The sequence below is a fragment of the Salvia miltiorrhiza genome, chromosome 2, assembly GCF_028751815.1.
Source record: "Salvia miltiorrhiza cultivar Shanhuang (shh) chromosome 2, IMPLAD_Smil_shh, whole genome shotgun sequence".
In the NCBI taxonomy this organism is placed as follows: Eukaryota; Viridiplantae; Streptophyta; class Magnoliopsida; order Lamiales; family Lamiaceae; genus Salvia; species Salvia miltiorrhiza.
In genome coordinates, this window is record NC_080388.1 from 12,666,601 (window position 1) to 12,686,906 (window position 20,306).

Consider the following 20,306-nt stretch of genomic DNA (forward strand, 5'->3'; position numbering starts at 1 on the left):
AACCAAAATCACATCGTATTCACATTTTTTTTCCAACCTTCACTAATTTATTTATATTAATTAATTAAAATTTATTTCCTATTATTATATCGCGTTTACTGCATTATTATAATACATTTAATCCAAGTATATGTTATTTATTTTTTCGACCGATGCCCCATTATATTGTTTCCAAACTGAACAAATGTATATTTGTACATACAATTCAAAAAATACAGAATAATTATCAAAAAATAAAATATATGTTGAAAGGATTATTTTTAGGAGAATCTCTAAATTAGGTAATCAAATCTAGGATTAGTTTTGGAAGAATTAGAATCCCTAAATTAGTGGAAGCAAATCTACGATTAATTATAGTAGAATTAGAATATCTAAATTAGTGGAAACAAATCTAAGATTAATTATAGCAGAATTAGAATCTCTAAATTAGTGAAAACAAATTTAAGATTAATTTTAGCGGAATACACAAATTAGTGGAAACAAATAAAAAAATTTTAGCAATATAAATATCTGAAATAATAACATAATTTAATACTATTATTTATTTTTATCTTATAAAAAAATCTAATCTAATTTTTGAAAAAATTTAAAAATAATATCCGAAAACAAATCTAGTATTATTTTAAGGAGAAACACAAAATTAGTTGAAACAAATTATTAAAAACAAATAAACACAAAATTTAGGAGTAATAATTTTCGGGAAAAAATAAATAATACTCCCTCCGTCCCGCCCAAGATGCTACATATTCCTTTTCGGGTCATCCCAACGAAGATGCTACATTTCTATATTTGACAAAAATAAGGAATTTTAAACACTTAATTAACACAAATTAAGTATTTCTTTATTACCTTCTCTCTCCTACTTTATCACTTTATTATTACACGCTTAAAACATTAATCTACGACTCCTTAAATCCCGTGCCGTAAAGTAAATGTAGCGTCTTGGCCGGGACGGAGGGAGTATTAATTTAGAAAAAATAATAGCTGGAAACAAATCTAGAATTATTATAACAAGAAACACTAAATTATTGGTAACAAATCAATAATAAAATTTAAAAACAAATAAATCAAAAACAAAACCGAAAAAAAAATATATTCAAATTATATAATTTATAAAATTTTCTGAAATAAAAACATAAAAATAAGGAAACAAAGTCTTCGAAAAATAAGGAAACAAAACGGAAGATTTTGTGAAAATTGGAAACAAATTAGCCGAAAAAAAAGGAAAGAAAATGGACGAAAAAATCAAGGGAGAGAGACTAATTTTGGATATATATACATAGAAAAAATCAAGGGATAAAACAGTAAAAATAATAAACTCCTAAAACCAGCCTACTCTCTATCTACTAAAAAAATCAGTTTTTTACCGAGTGTTCAGTACACCTGGTGTTCAAATGTCATTATTGTTATACTCCCTCTGTCCATGAAAGAACTTCCTAAGAGGGAGTGGCACGGGTTTTAAGAAAAAATATTGTTGAGTGTATTGTTAGTGGATAAAAGGTAGTTGAGTGTATTGAGAGTGGTGAAAAGGTGTTATAATTAATATTGGGAGTTGTGAAAAGTGAAAAGTAAAAGGATTATAAGTGGTGGGGTATAGTCCAAAAATAGGTAGGAAGTTCTTTTGTGGACGTCCCAAAAAGGAAAGATAGGAAGTTCTTTCGTGGACGGAGGGAGTATTAATTTTCACGATATTTTTGTGTTTTGGGTTGATTATGGAGTACTAACACAGACAGCACACGATGCAAGGACTGGACAAGCATAGAAGTTTGTAGAGAAAGAAGATATGTACTAATTTCTGAAAAAAGTAAAATGTGTGTGCTTGTGAATATATATATATATATATATATATATATATATATATATATATATATATATATATATATATACTCGTTTCCATCTTCCACCAAGAAAAAAGGAAATAGTTGAAGTAGTAGAAATGGAAGCAGATGAAGAAGAAGGGGAGTTGTGTGCAGAGAAGTGGAAAACTCCCACTCCCATTTATTCAAACCAAAATCCCAAAATCTGGACATCCAAACAAAGAGACATAATTCCGGTGCTGGTTGCAGATACATTCTATGATAAAGTGCTGAGACATGCCACAGATGGCATTGATATACCAGCTTTGCTCAATATCCCTCCTAAACCTACAGCTGCCCAATCTAAACGCTTATGTGCTACAAAAACTGAGTTTAGCCAACGTGATTTCGTTCGCAAATTAGGGGTTATGCTTTACTCCAACAAGTAATTTCTCTCCACAAAGTACATTATTCATTTTCCACTTGATGCTATGCTATGCTATCCTATGTATGACCCCTCCTTGTTGTGCTTAAATTAAATGTGTGAGATCAGAGCAATAAACTTTGATGATTTTGAAGAAAAGATGTGGAGAAACCCTGGAGCCGACGCCACAGACTTCTTTAACTATGGGTTGGACGAGAAACAATGGAAGGATTACTGCAAAGAGATGGCAAGTGCCTTCCTCTTAAACTCTTTAGTTACTGTTATTATCTAAGTATAAATCTAATGCTTATGGTTATGGTTTACCATTTTCCTTTCCCTAGCACGCGCTTATACATGGCAGAGTCCAGGACCAACTGCAACAAATTGAGGTCTCTACTCTGCTACTTCTATTCTAAGAGAAGAAGCATGCATTCTGTTGTTTATTATGCTCTACAGCTTAGAGTTAACAACCTAATAATCATCACCTTAATTAAGATATTTGTTTTCTTTGAATTCTCTATTTCAGGATGGGGAGATAGTAGAGCATTGAACGCATATGGATTTAGATGACACACACACATTTTCCTAGTTGAAACAATGTAAGGAAGTTTATAAGTACCTATTATTTTGACATCTTAAACCAGTATAGCTCTCAATAAAGCAATTCCACCGTCCAAAATAACTGAAAAAAGATTTGCAGCAGAAACAACATTATTTATTCAAGTATGATAATGATGTGAAACAAAGAAACTGAGAAGAGCATGTGAGTTTCATTCTAAATCTATGCATAGTTTTTCAATCATTCCACTAAACAAGATGCATCTGAGAAGAGTAAAAGCTGGTAATGAATTGAAATGCATATTCTTTAAACAGATAACAAAACAGTAAAACATTCTATTGAGCTCAAGATATTGATATTCATACCAAAGAAAACAGCTGACTGCTAAACCCTCAGAAAGGAGACTTGTTGGAGGCCTTCTTCCCCAAGATCGCCTCCCACACCACGGGCAAGAAGGGCCCTTTCTTATCCAAATACTCCTTAACTGCTTTCTCCTCCACAAAGAACCCCTTGTGCCTCATTTCCCCAATCACACGCTGAGCCTCTTCCAAACCTTTCTCCCTGCAATACCCATCAATCAATCCCGTGAAAGTAGCCAAATTCGGCGAATGGCCAGCCTCTAACATGGCAATGGTAAACTCATGGGCTTCCTCCAATCTCTTCTCACCGCACAGAGACAGCCCCCTAATCAAAACCTGGTAACTGAAGGCATTAGGAACGACTCCATTGCTCTCCATTTTCTTGAAAATCCTCACTGCATCGTCCAACTTGTGCGCCTTGCAGAAGCCCTCCACCACAGCAGTGTACACCACCACCTCCGGAATGGCACCCTTCTCGCGCATTAACCCGAAAAGCTTCATTGCATCTTGCACCAGCCCGTCTTTACACAAACCATCAAGCATAGCCACGGCGTTGGGGATCAACCCCGTCTCCTTCATCTTCTTGAATATCTCATTCGCATCCACGCTATCACTATCTTTATCGACTGCGACTGGCTCCCTCTCCCTCTTGTTAGGGTTTTCTTTACTGCTGTCGCTATCCAGCCCAAGCTTGAATCTTTCAAGAAAATCAGCATCAGTTTCTGCCCCAAAGGTCTGCCGGGGGCGAGATGAAGATCGGGATTGATTTCTGAGTGGGCGGTCGGGAATGGGTTCACGAGGTTGATCGGAGAAAGAGCGTGCGGGTGCGGCGGCAGTGTTCCGTAGGAGACGAGCTCCAGTGGAACGCAGTATAGTTCTGAGCGCCGTCGACATTCAAAATCCAATCTGCACCACCTAATCAAACTCCAGCTTCCCCCTCACCTGTATACATTTCAGTTGTGGAGCTATTTAATTACTCTTTTGGGTTGCCAACAAATGCCTTATATTCTAATGTCCAAAAATCATAATTTATACGTCTAATGTCCGATTATTTTCATAGATCTACAAAATATTTCAAGTATTTTTACTTAACGGTGGATTCTTTGGTAAGACGAACAAAAAAAGATCAAACTTACAAAACACCCAAATAGCCTGCCTCCTTACCTTTCGTTGGGAATTTGGGCGTTGCAAGTTGCTTCTGCTGCGGAGTCACCGGATGGAGGCACGAGGCCGAAGGAGGCGGGACGAGGGCTGGGGCGGCGCACTGCTGCAGTGCTGCCTGCTTGGCGCTTGGACGGAGAGGTCCGAGGCGACAAGGCCGTGGCCACGGGCGACCGGAGAGAGAGTGAAAACGGGAGAGCGAAGTGAGACAGAGAGAGAGCAGATAGACGGTAGTGTGAGAGAGTGAAACCTATTTCTAATTTCTAGTTCACAAATTCTCACCCACCTAGGTGTACAGTGTCATTTCGATAACATGATAGTGTTATTTAGTGTTAGTGTCATTTACATATAATATTAGTATCATTTCTAGATAATATTATTTATATAACATAATAGTGTCATCTAGGTACAGTGTCATTTCGATAACATGATAGTGTTATTTAGTGTTAGTGTCATTTACATATAATGTTAGTGTCATTTCGCGATAATATTATTTATATAACATAATAGTGTCATTTGTAAAACAAAATAATGTTAGTGTTAGTGTTAGTGTCATTTAGTGTAAATATTAGTGTCATTTGCACTCGAGTGCACGGTGCACCCGGGTGCACAAGAGACCACATCTTTCTAATTTATGTTTTCTACTAATTTAAATTGTAATTTAATTATTTATTTCATTAAAAATAATTTACCTATAAAAATAAAACGAAGTCCAAATTATTTAATACACTTTATGTTTAAAATTGAATTTTGATACAAAAAAGTACACATTTTTTTATATAATTTTTTATTAAATTAAATTAATATTTAAACTAATTGTAATTTATGGTTTAAATTAAATTAGTCGTTTGATTATAATCGATATTTGATAACATTACAAAACTTTTGACAGGATATCGGGTCATTTTGTTTTCATTTTGAATTTTCTAATTTTAAATTTTATATTTTTATTTTTTAAATTTTGCAATTTAATTATTTAATTAATAAATTAACTACAAAAAATAATAAAATAAAAATTGAATAGAATTGATATCCCTATAAAAATAATACTTGATCCCGACTCAATCAATATTATTTTTGGGTATCGGGTGGTATCGAGTATACTCGCTATTTAGTTCGCCACTCCTACCAAATTTAATTTGGCAATTGATTATTTGTTATATTTTATTTTTTTAGTCCTTGCCTCAAATTTTGGAGTTTGTTGTACAGCTCTCTATAGTAATAATTAGACACAAATCGCTTCATCATAATTGTCTTCATCTCATCCCAAGTGTGGATAAGCTGTTCTCGATTCATCCTTCTGCTATTCACTAGTTGATCCCACCAAACAAATGAATAATCAAAGAACTCAATTGCAGCCAACTTCACCTTTTTTTAGCTCGGAATAGTTATGGCAATCAAACATCAGCTCAATTTTTCTTTCCCACTCAAGATACAGCTCAACATCATTTTTCCCTTGTAACGAAGGAATGTTCATCTTGATGTTTCCCAAATTGCTATCTTGTAACACCCCAATTTTCATAAACTTTACTATTTAAAAATTTAGAGAACGAAGGATAGTAAAATAATAATTTCTTGATTTATAAGGAAAAATTTAAACTAATTTAAAAATCAATTTGCCAAAACTAAAGTAGTATCATAAAAAAAAACGATAAACTAAAACTTAACAAATTCTACTAAAATGTTCAATGTAAAAATCCTTATCCCTAATCATTCTCCACTTCCATGACTACTTCGACTCTGAAACTGCAAAACTGAAAAGATAAGGGGTGAGCATATTGAAAATATACTCAGTGAGAAAACATGCACATATTCACATACGCTTAAACATGCAAATAATTCACATTGTCATATACATATACTTAATTCTGAGTGTTTCTGAATTTATGATCATGTACTTGAACATGATATTCTGAATTTCTGATCATGTATTTGAACATGATATTCTGCGTTCTGATCATGTACTTGAACATGATATTCTGCGTTTCTGATCATGTACTTGAACATGATATTCTGCGTTCTGATCATGTACTTGAACATGATATTCTGCGTTTCTGATCATGTACTTGAACATGATATTCTGAACATGTATTTCTACATGGCTGAGCAAGTATAATCAAACATGAACTAAAAGCATATTCAAACATACATGAATATAACAACAAGCATATAATCCCTCACCTTAAAGTCGAAGGCAATTAACTAAAAGAGTTAATAGGCAAAAGTGCCCCATTCCTTATTCATATTTTGAAAAATGCCCACCCTTATCATGCAAAGCTATCCATGCCCTAAATTACTAATTAACCCTTAAGTGGGTCAACATCTTAAGTAATCATTTCGGTCTTCTTACACAATCTTACACATTTTTAAGTTCCCATGCATTTTTGTACAATAATTTGTGATGTTGACCGAAATGATTACACATTGAGTGTCCGAAATGATTTTTTTAAACTGTATATATATATAGTGTTCATATGTTTAAATTGAAAATATTATAGACCGGACACTAATTAACACTTAAACAATATATTAAATTAAATTCAGAAAAATAGTAAAAATTAATATAAAAATACAAATAGATAGAATACAAACTTTTATGTCGATATATCATCGATCCGGCCGGTAAAATGGCCAGAGAAATGTATCCGACCGGGTACATTTCAGGTTAAAAATGACCCGGCCGGATACACTTTTCCTTGACAATTACCGGCCGGATCGATATTATTTAGGCATAAAATATTCTATTTTATTCAATTTCATTAAAAAAAAAATCAAGACGCTAATAATATATATCCATTCGTATCTATCTTAATTTTTTTATTTTTTTTCCCTTTAATATCTTAATTTCAATACATATATTCTTTGAAATTATTTGTATATATATACCTCTATATATATTGTGTTATTCTTGAATGTTGATATATAGTACTATATAACACTATATATATCGTGTAAATCAATTGATATCTTTAAATCTAAAATATATATATTAACACACACACACACACATATATATATATATATATACTCAATATCCGTCCCAAATAAATGCATGCTTGTTACCCAAAAAAATCATGCATGTTACCGATACATAAAGGTAAAAAATATCTTTCTTCAAAATTTGATTCCCTTTTGATAGACATAAAGCCGATTGTATCGGTCCGTTCACTTACTTTAAAATACTAGGGTTTTTTAACACTTTTTACTTCACCACACACCTCTATCGGCTTCTTCACTTTTACCCACCGAGAGCTTCTTCACTTTTACCCACCGAGAGAGAGAGTTCAAAAGATTGAAGCACCCTCGGACTCATCCATGGCATCTTCTTCACAGGTATTTATTTTAAATTTTCATGAAATTGAATAGAATGGAATAATGTATGCTAAAACACGATCGGTCCGGCCGGTGAAGTGGCCGGATAAATCGATCCGGCCGAAAACATTATTTAAATGAAACATACGGCCGGATCGATTTATCCGGCCACTTCACCAGCCGGACCGAGCGTGTTTTAGCATAAATTATTCCATTTTAATTAGTTGTATGTTTATATTAATCATTAGAAATTTACTGAATTTAATTTAATTATATTTGTTTAAGTAATCATTATTGAATTATTATTGCGAGTTTTGCTGGGTATTACATTGCATTGTTTGTGTGGTTTTTGTGTAATTTAATAAAATAAAGTATTTTATGCCTATAGAGCAACTATCCGGCCGGCACTATGCCCGGAATAATGCGTCCGGCCGGAACAGTTTCAATCTGAAATGTACCCGGCCGGATACATTTTACCGGACACTTCACCGGCCGGATAGTTTCTTTTTAGGCATAAAATACTTTACTAAATCTATCTGTATGTTTACGTTAATTATTACTATTTTACTGAATTTAATTTAATTATAATTGTTTAATTATTAATTATTGAAACTGTTATTGCTTGGTATTAATTAAATTGCAGTTTTTTAATATATTACTGAATTTAATTAAATTGCTTGGTATTAATTGCAGTTTAATATTTTTTACTGAATTTTTACTGAATTTAATATTAAATTGCTGAATTACTCAAATTTTACTGAATTTAATATTAAATTGCTGAATTTTACTGAATTTAATTGCAGTTTAATATTACTGAATTTTACTTAATTTTAATATTTTAATATTACTCAGAGGAAATGTTTTAATATTTTACTGAATTTTACTATTTTACTCGAATTTTACTATTTTACTGAATTACTGAAATTTAATATTATTTAATTAAATTGCTTGGTATTAATTAATTTCGCCTCTTTTTTAATTACGCCTATTTGTATTATTTTTTAATATTTTACTGAATTTAATATGTTTTCATTTTGTAAATGAATAGGCGAATGTCCCATATCTTCGTCGCGACACTATAAACCAGACGGAGGTTGCTATCAGCACCTACTATAGGGATTCACATTTTCCGGAGCTGGTTGAAACTTTAAATGTGGTCGGCGAACAGTGCAATTCAGATTTATTGGGAAGATTTAGAGCATCATGTTTTGGGCATTTCACTGATTGGAGGCCCGGCCCGAAGAGCAATAAAGCATTACACCAGATTGTATCGAGGCAGATTGTGTCAGAAGACGATGAGATGTGCTTCTTTCTGTGCGGAGCACGAGTCAGATTTTCCCCTGCGGACAACGCATTAGTGACTGGGCTCAATTTCGGGGGATCGAGGTTCGATGCGACATTACAGCACGACTGCAGTCGCGTGGAGGCATACCGACGATTCTGCGGTACGCGAAGCATGACCATACAGTCGCTCATCAAACGCGTGTGCGATTTGGATCGTCGAGTGGATGATGAGGATGGGAGCCTGTACCTTCGTGCTGTCCTCGTGTGTGTGGCTCACACCCTTGTTCTTGGGTTGGATACGCGGGTACAGCCGTGGCTTTGGGTTTTGGTGGATGATCTGGCTACATTTGATAGATTCCCCTGGGGCGCGTATTCGTATAAGATGTTATGCCATTATACGCATGAGATAGGAACCAGCGAGAAGTATCACTTCTACGGTCCTTCGTGGGCTTTATATGTCTGGGCATTGGAGCGCGTCCTGGGCTTCGGACACATGGTCGCAGCATCTAGCGGTGATCCGACAGCGCACCCTCAGTGTTTGAGATGGACTTTCAGGGGTAAGCCCCGGCTTCACGGTCTGCGCGATCTATTCGAGGGACAGGTAATCAGTTATTTAAGATTTAGTGTTTCACCGTTACTGATTTTACTTATGTTCCAATATATTATCTTTGTTGCTTTCTAGGGTGGTGTCCTGCCCCTGGAGCCCGATGGTGACGATCTGTCGAGTCACTACTTCATATCAGCGCTGACACCGGGCGAACTCTCGGTGAGCTTCAGGCCCCCCGACAACCCATTAGCTCGGGGTGTCCAATTTCCACAGCAGACAGGAGCCCGTGTTGTGGAGGAGCTCGGGGACGAGGAGGATGTACCTAGACAACCTCGTATGACTCGCAGTCACAGTGTTCGGGGCCCTGTGAGGGATGCTCGACCCTACGAGCCGGCTCGTCATTCAGTAGATCCGGGCAAGCGCCCAGCGCCGCTTACTTCTTCATCGTCGAGCGGATCTCGGACTGTATCCAGTCCCAGCGAGGGTGAGGTGGACCGTAAGTGGGTGAAGAAGACGATCCGTCAGGAGATTAAGAAGGCCTTCGGCAAATTCGTGGATAAACTGAAGGGCAAGGGTAAAAAGGATAGGTGCAAGAAGAGCAAACATTTCCGAGTGCCCGACTCCCCTGATGATGATGACTAGCGACGGTCCCCTGATGATTACCAGCCACGGGCTCCTCCAGAGCGACGGTCTCCTCCACCCAGTGCTTCAGGGCCCGACGCTTCAGGGCCAAGCGTTTCGCGTCCCTGCGACGACGACCCCCGCGATGAGGAACCACGCCATCCAGAGACCCAGGTCTACCCATCACGCCCTTCAAATTATGCCCATTCCCGCCCAGCAGAGACCTCGGATTACAACGAGCAGTGGCGGGCCATGAATCAGTCTGTTCAGGGCGACTACATACCGGCAGAGCAGACTTTTGACTGGTCGACCCAGGTCTACCCTCATTGGTCTTCCCCATTCCTGAAGCCGCAGTATAGCACAGAGACCCCGATATTCTTTGCTGAACCGCTCACTTCTATTGCACCACATGAGTGGGGACAGTCCAGTTCGGCAGGGCAGGCTCAGACGGAGGAGCCTGAGCCACAGGCAGAGCAGCCACAGGTACTGCTGCTGCAGCAGCCAGAGCAGCCGCCGGCAGAGCAGCCACCAGCAGAGCCCCCGCGTCGCAGTCAGAGGGTGAGGCGTCCGTCTAACTTTCAGAGATCGCCTTAGGTTAATAGCCGAATGCCACGTCCAGTGACACAATACTGCAGTGACCATTATGAGAAGTGGATGGCTAGGTGTCGAGAGGGTAGGGGTGGTGAGATTTATGTCAAGGCAAGTAGTGGTTTGCGGGAGTACGACGACTTCGCGCGGGTGGATAATGTCAGCCAGGAATTCACAACTGGGGTAAATAATCTATTGATTTTAACATTGTTAAATTACTTTCTACTAACTTATTGATTTTAACTTTGTTGCAGGATATTGACTTGTATTTCTTGACCTTGAGAAATAGACTTCGAGATTCCCTGGATTTACTGGATGACGTAGATATGAATAACACAATCATAGTAGACACGGATTGGTTTGTAAGTAAACTTTCATTATTTATATGTTTTCATTGGTGTGGATATAAATTATTAATTACTTATTTGATATGTAGATATACCTCAAGAAAGAGTGGGACGCTCTATTGGAGAAGTGGGCAGGAAGTGAGTTTACTCCAGAGGAGTATCATATATTGACGCATGGAGCAATAGCTGATGGTTGGGAGCCTGAGATAGACTGGCTCTGCCAAGTACGTGGAAAAGCCGTTAGGGGCCATGAACTTCCTCCTGGTCATATAGGATGGATGGATGCCACACAGGTTATCAGTTAAACAATTATTGTTACTTGTCATTTGTGCTTTATCGTTGTTTCTTATCAATTTATTGTGGTTTTTCATAGGTTCTCGTACCAGTCATAATTGGCCACCATTTTATCCTATGTCGGATTCGGTTAGGAGAATTGGTTTGCGAGGTCTATGACCCAGTATTCCACAAGCTATCACCTCGACAACATGATGCTCGAGTTGGTGAACTACTACCTTTACTGAGATTGTTGTCAGTTGTCCTTCAGTTGTCGAGGTGGATAGACGACACATCCATTGATTCGACAGTGGCAAAGGCCAAGTACCCACTTATGACGTCGGAGTTTGCTCCAGCGGAGGTTCAGTTTCACCAGCAGGACTCTGTCAGCTGCGGGCCTTTCGTCTGCATGTATGCAGAACGACTGATATCTGGCTCTCCATCCATTGAGTGGGGTAACCACAACGTGGCGGCATATAGGAGCAAGATTGCTAGATCTATATTTTCGTTGTGTGAAACTTCGAGGGCCCGTACCACTAGACTTGGTTTTGCATAGTGTTTTATATTGTTACATTAATGTGTGCTTCTATTTGGTTATTCAACGAGATTTATTTCCAGTAAATCATTCCAGCTTATCGAATAATAAGATAATTCAATCAATATCATTAACTGTTACAGCACACAAATACATCCCACTACTCCCTGGGCTCAGTCGCCCTGCCAGCGCACGTTCTCTTGCTGTGGCCTTCTTCATGGCAGATGCTGCACTTCTTTGGTTTACGACGCCTGATACTAGAAGACTCATCTGCTTGTGTGCTGCTGCCTTCACCACCACCTCGATGTCTACCTTCTTTTGGGCGCCCCGCTTGACCTTTTACAATCAGATGTAATACAACCTGCTCAGCGATGTGCTCGGGAACCAACCACTGGCGTCTCGGCGGGAGATTATTAACTTCGCGAGAGTAAGTATCGATAAGAAAGTCATTCGTGTAGTACGAGTCTACATACTCCGCGATCGTATCACCGGCCTCACTATAAAAACAAACAAACTCCGATAGTAATCAATATAACGAACATTAGAACATATTTATATTTCAATGAACTCGACAGTAATCATTTCATGATCGTACCTTATTGCAGCGATTGAATGAGAACATGGCAGTTGGTCTAGCTGGAATACTCGACATTCACATTTTTTCTTCTCCAGATCCACCTTGAAGCTTCTGTCAGCAGTTTGCACCTTATACTTCATGCCACTCAACCTTTGTGCAGTGTATCGACGACTTTTTTGGACTTCAATAGCTACCCTTTTACCGGCCTTAGCAGTCAATCCTTGCTCGATTTGTTGTGCAGCCCTTAGTCGCTCACTGAACCATTTCTCAATAACAATTCTGATTGCCTCTAACATCGAGCAGATAGGAAGTCTTCTTGCCCACAACAATCTGGAATTAAAAGCTTCAGCAGCATTTGATGTCATAAAACTGTAGCGTCGCACAGGCATAGGACACGTCGAACGAGCCCACTTCTCCGGGCCAATCCCCATTAGTTTATCGTACGTGGCTCTCTTCATAAACTTCAGGGCGTTCATAGCCCTATTGAAGTCGGACTTCTCGTACGCAAATGCAGCTTGTCGATACACCTCGACCACTGCCTTACCGTAATGCTTCAGGTTATTTTGCAAATGGTAGTAGCATAGGCCGTGGGTTGCATTTGGTAACTCATTCCTGATAGCATTGGCAATGGAGATATGCTGATCAGAGATAATCAAAAGTGGATCGGCTTGGCCATAAACACGTCGAATGTGTGACATGAAATAAGTCCACGATTCATCGTTTTCTTTCGGGCCAACACCATACGCGAGTGGGAACAAACTCTCGTTGCCGTCCTTCGTCACTGCAACAAACAAAATACCCTTATTCTTGCCCTTCAAGTGTGTGCCGTCGACGACAATCACTGGCCATAAGCTGAACATGAAAGGGGTAGCCGAAGCTGCAAGAGCAACAAATAAGTGTTTGAATCGGCCATCATCGTCAACTTCCCACTCCACCATCGAACCGGGATTGGATTGTCTCAACATGTATAAGTACTTGGGCAGCATCTCGAAGGACTGATCATGTCGACCATAAACCATCTCAGTGGCTCAATTACGGGCTCGCAATGCAACATCGTACTTAATCTGTACGCCAAACTCACGTCGCAGCTCCAGCTGGATGGCCTTCGGCTTCAAGATCTCGCAATCGTCGTGTATTTTCTGTGCTAAATATGCTGCGACGACTTTTGCGGGGGCCTTTATTCGCGCTACGCGCCCTAGCTCACCGTCGCATGAGTGCTCATTGGTGAACTTATACACTCCCCAAATGGCTCCATCTTGTGACGATGCATGGAGCTTGAAGGGGCACGTATCTGAATGCTTGCATTTGAAGTAGACTCGTCTGCTGTCTGATTTGCTGACAGAAAATTCCTTGCCCTGCTTCATGTTCCACAGACCGATTGCAACGATCAGATCATCTTTGCTATTGAAATACATATTCTTTGACAACTCCCGAGGCAGCAGCTGATAATCTTCAATATCCACAAGCGCTGCTGCGGCGTCCAACGGTATCACCGGAACTAACCAATTAGTTAGTTCATCTGCTCCAGGAACCTGTTCGTCATCATCCTCGTCGATCTGCAAATTCTGCCAACCTGCATATTCAATCCCCGCCCTTCTCACGTTCTCTGGCTCCGACAAGTCTTCAGAGGCGCTTGTATCAGTCTCGGCTTCAGACGATGGAACATAATCTTCATCTACATTACCAGCATCCTCCACAAACTGAGGCTCGTACGTATATTGATCATCAGCTGGACCCCAACAACGATTAGTTGTTGGGCGATCGTACTGGTACGGATTTGGCTCATCCCATGAAGGCCAACCCGTTGACTGATCATTACCCCAAGTGACCGACGGTTCAACACTTTGTTGCGCCGGTGAATCTCCGGCTAATAGGTCTAAATAAGCATATCTTTGGATTGCTTCCAATCCGTCCCCACATTCGAATGTTGCACTGGATTCACCTCCATACCCGGAAGATTGAGGGAGATCGAACGAAGGAACATACACTCCTCCACTGTAATCGTCTTCGACAACATAAATCTCAGGAAAATGTGGCTGGGACGCCAGCAACTGAAGCAAATCATTGTCATCGGCAAGAATATTTTTACTGTATACCCACCCATTTAATCTCTTCGTCAAATAATACAAGCTGTAATTAGTGCTCAATGAATTCTCCAACATCACGTGATTTATCATGTACACTGTACTGGCCATTGTGTCTCCGAAAATTTGCAAATTCTTAGAAGAGCCGCCGATGTACTCATAACCATTGAAGGCACCTCCATAATTAACCACAAAGTATCTCCCATATTCATTCATCTACAGAAAAAATAATAAATAAATAAATATATGATGTAAAGGGAATAAAATGTTAAAATACAACATATAACATGTTAATACACTCGAAAAACATCTATCCGCCCGGGGAAGTTTCCGAGGAAATGTGTCCGGCCGTGTATTACATGATACATATTTACACACGGCCGGACACATTTTCAAGGACACTTGTCCGGGCGGATACATGATTTTCGAGCATATTAACATGAGTTATGTAGCAATATATATGTATAGAACTAAAATGCAACTAATAATTACTAATTAATACTTTAAAACATGATAGAATGTGCTCTAATTCACATGTATTTCCTTCAAACGTGGCTTTAAATCATAGTATGCTATAATATGCTAATAATTCACATAAGCATATAGGATCAAACAAAACATTGAAAATAAACAATAACCAACTTAAATTACATTTCAAACGTAAAATGACATACCTCTAAACGTTCGGATGAGAGAATTCACAAATAATAGCTTCACCACTTGGAAAATATTAGAATTTCTAATGAGTTTGAGTGTTTTTTCACTTTGAGTGCTCGGATGAGAGGATGAGAGAATTCACTCATATATAAACAAAGATTCCTTCATTTCACGTGAATTTCAATGAAATTAGAGTGTTTGACATGAATACTTTACTGACAAGGCTATTTCACATCATATTTGTCGTTTATCATCAATTTTTTTTAAAAAAAATTATGTCCCTTAATTGAAGGCTAATTAATCGATGGAATATAAATACAAAAAATTAACACAATCCATATTAGCACTCAAAACACACATCGGAACCAAAAAAACATCTATCCAACCGAAACATATATGCGTCCGACCGATGAAACCTTATGTCCGGTCGGACACTTTGTTTTTCCGGTCGGACGCTCTTTTTTTTTCCAATATGTGTTTTGAGTGCTAATATCGATTGTGTTAATTTTTAATATTTATTTTCCATTGATTAATTAGCCTACGATTTACTTGTAAAACCTTCGATTTTAATTCAAAAATAAATAAATATTAATTTTTCTGTCAGTCTTTCACATGTTCCAACACTTATTTGACCGATTTCAATCTTTAAATTGATGAATTGATGTTTTTCTTACACTTTAACTACTTTTGTCATAGATGTGTAAGAACTTTTGCGGAAAACAATGCACATCCATCACATTCAAAGGGCATTTTCGGTTCTTCACTTATTTAGGGCATGTAGTGCTTTGCATGATAAGGGTGGACATTTTTCAAATTATTCATAAGAGAAAGGGCACTTTAAATTTCGCCTCTAACTAAAATCCGGAATGAAGGTCTTAATAGCGCCGCACCAGAAGAATTCGTCAAAATCGCAGCTGAACAGACCAGTCAGCTTCAAGCCTTCGTTTGAAGCCTCAGACGTCCTCAAATCGTATTTTGCCCAGAAAATACGACTTCTTCGTCTTCGAGAGAGCTTTCCGTGGCCGCCTGTTTTGCTTGAATCGGAGTTCTGTGGAGGAAGTTATGGCCGTTCTCCCGAAACTGCCAGAACTTGATTTCCTGCGAAAATCTGACTCCACACGTTTCTGGCCCTCTCTGCTCTCTAAAACCCTAATTAATTAGTGTGTCCGTCTCTTTTAGGGTTTGAAAATAGATCCCATATTTATACTAGTTTCTAAAGAGCTTTTGATAAATATAAAAAAATTATTTTCTATGTATATCTCCTACTAAGATAAAGAATAAAGATGATAAAAGGAGTTCTAATTCTAATAGGAATCATTAATAATAATAATAATAATAATAATAATAATAATAATAATAATAATAATAATAATAATAATAATAATAATAATAATAATAATAATAAGCTATACAAGAAAATACCATTAATTAAACTTATAAAATAAATCTAAGTTATCGGGGTGTTACAACCTACCCCACTTAAAATAATTTCGTCCTCGAAATTCTAGTCACGATTCTTGAGCCATATAATCTAGTTCTATGGTGAGGTAACTTCATCCTTCACACGTGTTCCACGAACCCGTAGTCGCTACTCCATGTATAGAAGTCGTACACCGATTGCAGCCTCCTAATCCTTTCGTATCTCTCGCATTGTACACGCAAGAATTCACAACGTTCACTTAATCTTTCATATTCTTCGCGCAATTTCTCCATTCGTGCTTGTAGGGTAACTTGAGCTCTAGTGGGAATTTGACGTGTCCGTGCCATCTAACAATTTCACAATTTCAACTATATCTAACGAAGCTAAACATAATAGTACTAGAACATAAAGGCATCATAAAAAAAAGTCATGTAAAACATCATAACGGCCATATACTTAAACAATTAAAACACATACCTTGGAGTCGATGCAGCACATGAGTTTCGAATGACTAGGCTTATTTAACCCTTTAAGCATACTTAAACATTTTTAAAAGCAAAACAATTTTTTTTTTAAAGCACGAGTCTACAGGAACGTAGACCCGCTCTGATACCACTATGTAACACCCCAATTTTCATAAACTTTTCAATATAAAATCTTTGAAAACTAATAGATAAAAATAAAATTTCTTGAATTATAAAAGTTTAAACCAATTTAAAATCAACTTGTCAAAACTAAAGTAGTAACATGAAATAAAATGATAAACTAAAAAGTAACATGTTTCAACTTAAATTTCTATGGAAATACTAAATCTCTAGTCATTCTCGACTTCCATGGCCACCTCGACTCCAGAACTGCAAAACTGAAAAGATAAGGGGTGAGCATATTGAAAATATACCCAGTCAGAAACCATGCAAATATTCACATACGCTTAAACATGCAAATAATTCACATTATCATACACATATACTGATAATCTGATGGGCGAACTGAAAGCCCCTGAACATGTATTTCAACATGACTAAATTTCTGAACATGTATTTCTACATGGCTGATTTTCTGAACATGTATTTCTACATGGCTGAACATGTATTTCAACATGGCTGATATTCTGAACATGTATTTCTACATGGCTGAACATGTATTTCAACATGGCTGATATTCTGAACATGTATTTCTACATGGCTGAGCAAGTATAATCAAACATGAACTAAGAGCATATAAAAACATACATGAATATAACCACAAGCATATAATCCCTCACCTTAAAGTCGAAGGCAATTAACTAAAATCCGGAATGAAGGTCTTAATAGCGCCGCACCAGAAGAATTCGTCAAAATCGCAGCTGAACAGACCAGTCAGCTTCAAGCCTTCGTTTGAAGCCTCAGACGTCCTCAAATCGTATTTTACCCAGAAATACGACTTCTTCGTCTTCGAGAGAGCTTTCCGTGGCCGCCTGTTTCGCTTGAATCGGAGTTCTTTGGAGAAAGTTATGGCCGTTCTCCCGAAACTGCCAGAACTTGATTTCCTGCGAAAATCTGACTCCACACGTTTCTGGCCCTCTCTGCTCTCTAAAACCCTAATTAATTAGTGTGACCGTCTCTTTTAGGGTTTGAAAATAGATCCCATATTTATAATAGTTTCTAAAGAGCTTTTGATAAATATAAAAAAATTATTTTCTATGTATATCTCCTACTAAGATAAAGAATAAAGATGATAAAAGGAGTTCTAATTCTAATATGAATCATTAATAATAATAATAATAATAAGCTATACAAGAAAATACCATTAATTAAACTTATAAAATAAATCTAAGTTATCGGGGTGTTACATATCTTCTTGATTCTCTCACCTTGGCCTCCTTTCATCAAAATTCGAGAACTCATCTGGTATAAAGTCACGACCCTCTGACTCATAACGATCATATCGTCGAGGGTTCTCGCTTCGGCCTCCTCTTCCTCCTCGCCCTCATCTTCCTCCACCTCGTGGATTTTCATTAGTATCTCGATGAGATTTCTCCTTATGTGATTCCGCAAGTCCATCGATGCGTTGATGTACCACTTTCATCTCCAGTTTTCCCAACTCGGATTTCAGAGCCTCCATAATGTACTTTGTTTGTAGTGCAACATAACTGCCTTTCGGGTGACTTGATTCGTCAAACATTGACCGTAAGGAACCAATTTTTTTCGTTTTCTTTCTTACTTCTTTTTTCAAAGAACAACAATGTTACGAACAAAGAGATAATAATATAAAGAACCTCACCACCTCACATACTCTCGTGTATCACTCAAGGTAAATCACTCAGCACTTGTGTATCACTCAAGATGAATAACTCAATATCTCCCTTCAGAAGTTCAAATCCTCCCAATCTACCATGTAATTCAATACCAACAAATCAAACTGGATAGAATAGGACTAGATGTTTCAGAAAAAAAATGCAACACAAAACTTGACTCGGGATGATATATATGATGACTTAGGGATCTTAATTAGTACTATGACAACGAACCAAATATTTGACAGAAAAGAAAAGTGGCCAGAGAAATCTTAGGCCAAAAAATTTCATTTTTTTTTCGACCCTAGAGGATGTTGATGTTTTAGAACGAAAAGAAACTAAATGAAAATATCAAAATAAATTCTGGATGTAGAGTTAAGTATATAGATCACCAAATAGAATAAAGACGTAGAAATTGTCGTAATGCCTAATTCGGCAGACTCAGAATGATATGTATAGAAAATATGGAGTATATATAACATTGGAAACGAAACAAAGATGAAAAACCTGGCACAGAAAGAAATGAATTTGCCTCCATAGCCAATTGATACGAACATAGCCACAAGTCGACAATCTAACTGGACTTCATATATTACTCACACGCGGAAACAAGAAAAAGGATAAAATGGATGGAATCCAGAACCTTTGAACTCGATCTTCCAAGTTCCTTAGACAAGAATTAACCCCTACGACCCAAAGAGCAACTCGTCTCAACAACACGAGACGGATGAACGACGCCACAAACGAAAATGGAAATCCGTTTGATAAGTCGATAAGAATTTTTTGGCAAAACTGAAAGAAATTCGAAAAATCTAAAGAGAAAATATAAACTCACAATTGTATTAATGAATAATGCCTCAAAATTCTTGCAAAACAAGGCCTATGTATAGGAAGAAAAATAAACCCTAATCCTACTAAAGGTAGGAATTCTAAATACAACATAACTCTAATCAAAGTACGAATTCTAATCAAAGTAGAACTCTAATTAGAAGGAAATAAAATCTACTACGAAAACATGGCTAAAAACGTGGCCGAAAATGTGGGCCACTAATGTTCCTCACAATAAAAACTATCTTCAATATCAAGTTCATTTGTCATAATTAAGGGGGTGTGTTCAATTAAGAATTTAAAAGATTTTGACAGACTTTTTATAATCCGTGGATTCTGCTTATTCCATGGATTATCTTAATTCTATGTAGAGTTTAGCAAATTCTGTTAGATTTATTTATCTCTCTATTTTCATAGATTTTGTAAGTCTATAGATTGTTATAATAAAAAAAAATGTCTATTAAAAAATAATCAAATTATCCTTATCAATATGGCAAACACTGTTCAAGAAATTTACCCGAAAAAAAAAATAAAAAGATAAAAAGCAAATCTGCCTCAAGAGAACACGAACTTCTTCCTTCTCAACATATGATATGCATATGTCAAATTCTTCTTATTAACATACAAGGATATGAGAATAGAAAAACAAATGAGGATTT

General features: G+C 37.3%; 5 protein-coding genes and 1 long non-coding RNA gene across 7 annotated transcripts; 3 read left to right on the forward strand and 3 right to left on the reverse strand.

The window, feature by feature from the left end:
• Positions 1–1,936: 1,936 nt before the first annotated feature.
• LOC131008006 (pre-mRNA polyadenylation factor FIP1-like) lies at positions 1,937–2,636 on the forward strand. Its single transcript, XM_057934911.1, has 3 exons — positions 1,937–2,241; positions 2,350–2,467; positions 2,562–2,636. The coding sequence occupies exons 1-3, from the start codon at positions 1,937–1,939 to the stop codon at positions 2,634–2,636; spliced, it is 498 nt and encodes a 165-aa protein (XP_057790894.1).
• A 123-nt stretch (positions 2,637–2,759) lies between these two features.
• Positions 2,760–4,598, reverse strand: LOC131011248 (pentatricopeptide repeat-containing protein At4g38150). 2 transcript variants are annotated; one of them, XM_057939035.1, is made up of 3 exons: positions 4,303–4,582; positions 3,145–4,080; positions 2,760–2,902 (listed from the first exon to the last, which is right to left on the reverse strand). In XM_057939035.1, the coding sequence occupies exon 2, from the start codon at positions 4,030–4,032 to the stop codon at positions 3,172–3,174; it is 861 nt and encodes a 286-aa protein (XP_057795018.1). In that variant the 5' UTR covers positions 4,033–4,080; positions 4,303–4,582; the 3' UTR covers positions 2,760–2,902; positions 3,145–3,171. The 2 variants fall into 2 exon arrangements, with proteins under 2 accessions (XP_057795018.1, XP_057795019.1); XM_057939036.1 differs by lacking the exon at positions 2,760–2,902 and having other exon boundaries at positions 2,914–4,080; positions 4,303–4,598.
• A 2,901-nt stretch (positions 4,599–7,499) lies between these two features.
• Positions 7,500–10,084, forward strand: LOC131008007 (uncharacterized). Its single transcript, XM_057934912.1, has 3 exons — positions 7,500–7,632; positions 8,660–9,496; positions 9,578–10,084. Exons 1-3 carry the CDS (start codon positions 7,615–7,617, stop codon positions 10,082–10,084), a joined length of 1,362 nt encoding a protein of 453 aa, XP_057790895.1. The 5' UTR covers positions 7,500–7,614.
• A 225-nt stretch (positions 10,085–10,309) lies between these two features.
• Positions 10,310–11,827, forward strand: LOC131008008 (uncharacterized). Its single transcript, XM_057934913.1, has 4 exons — positions 10,310–10,834; positions 10,906–11,013; positions 11,088–11,291; positions 11,372–11,827. Exons 1-4 carry the CDS (start codon positions 10,670–10,672, stop codon positions 11,825–11,827), a joined length of 933 nt encoding a protein of 310 aa, XP_057790896.1. The 5' UTR covers positions 10,310–10,669.
• A 96-nt stretch (positions 11,828–11,923) lies between these two features.
• Positions 11,924–13,402, reverse strand: LOC131008010 (uncharacterized). Its single transcript, XM_057934914.1, has 3 exons — positions 12,402–13,402; positions 12,225–12,303; positions 11,924–12,142 (listed from the first exon to the last, which is right to left on the reverse strand). The coding sequence occupies exons 1-3, from the start codon at positions 13,400–13,402 to the stop codon at positions 11,924–11,926; spliced, it is 1,299 nt and encodes a 432-aa protein (XP_057790897.1).
• Positions 13,403–17,218: 3,816 nt separating this feature from the next.
• LOC131011249 (uncharacterized) lies at positions 17,219–18,271 on the reverse strand. The gene is made up of 2 exons (XR_009096807.1): positions 17,809–18,271; positions 17,219–17,406 (listed from the first exon to the last, which is right to left on the reverse strand). It is a non-coding gene; the product is annotated as an uncharacterized LOC131011249 (long non-coding RNA).
• Positions 18,272–20,306: the final 2,035 nt, after the last annotated feature.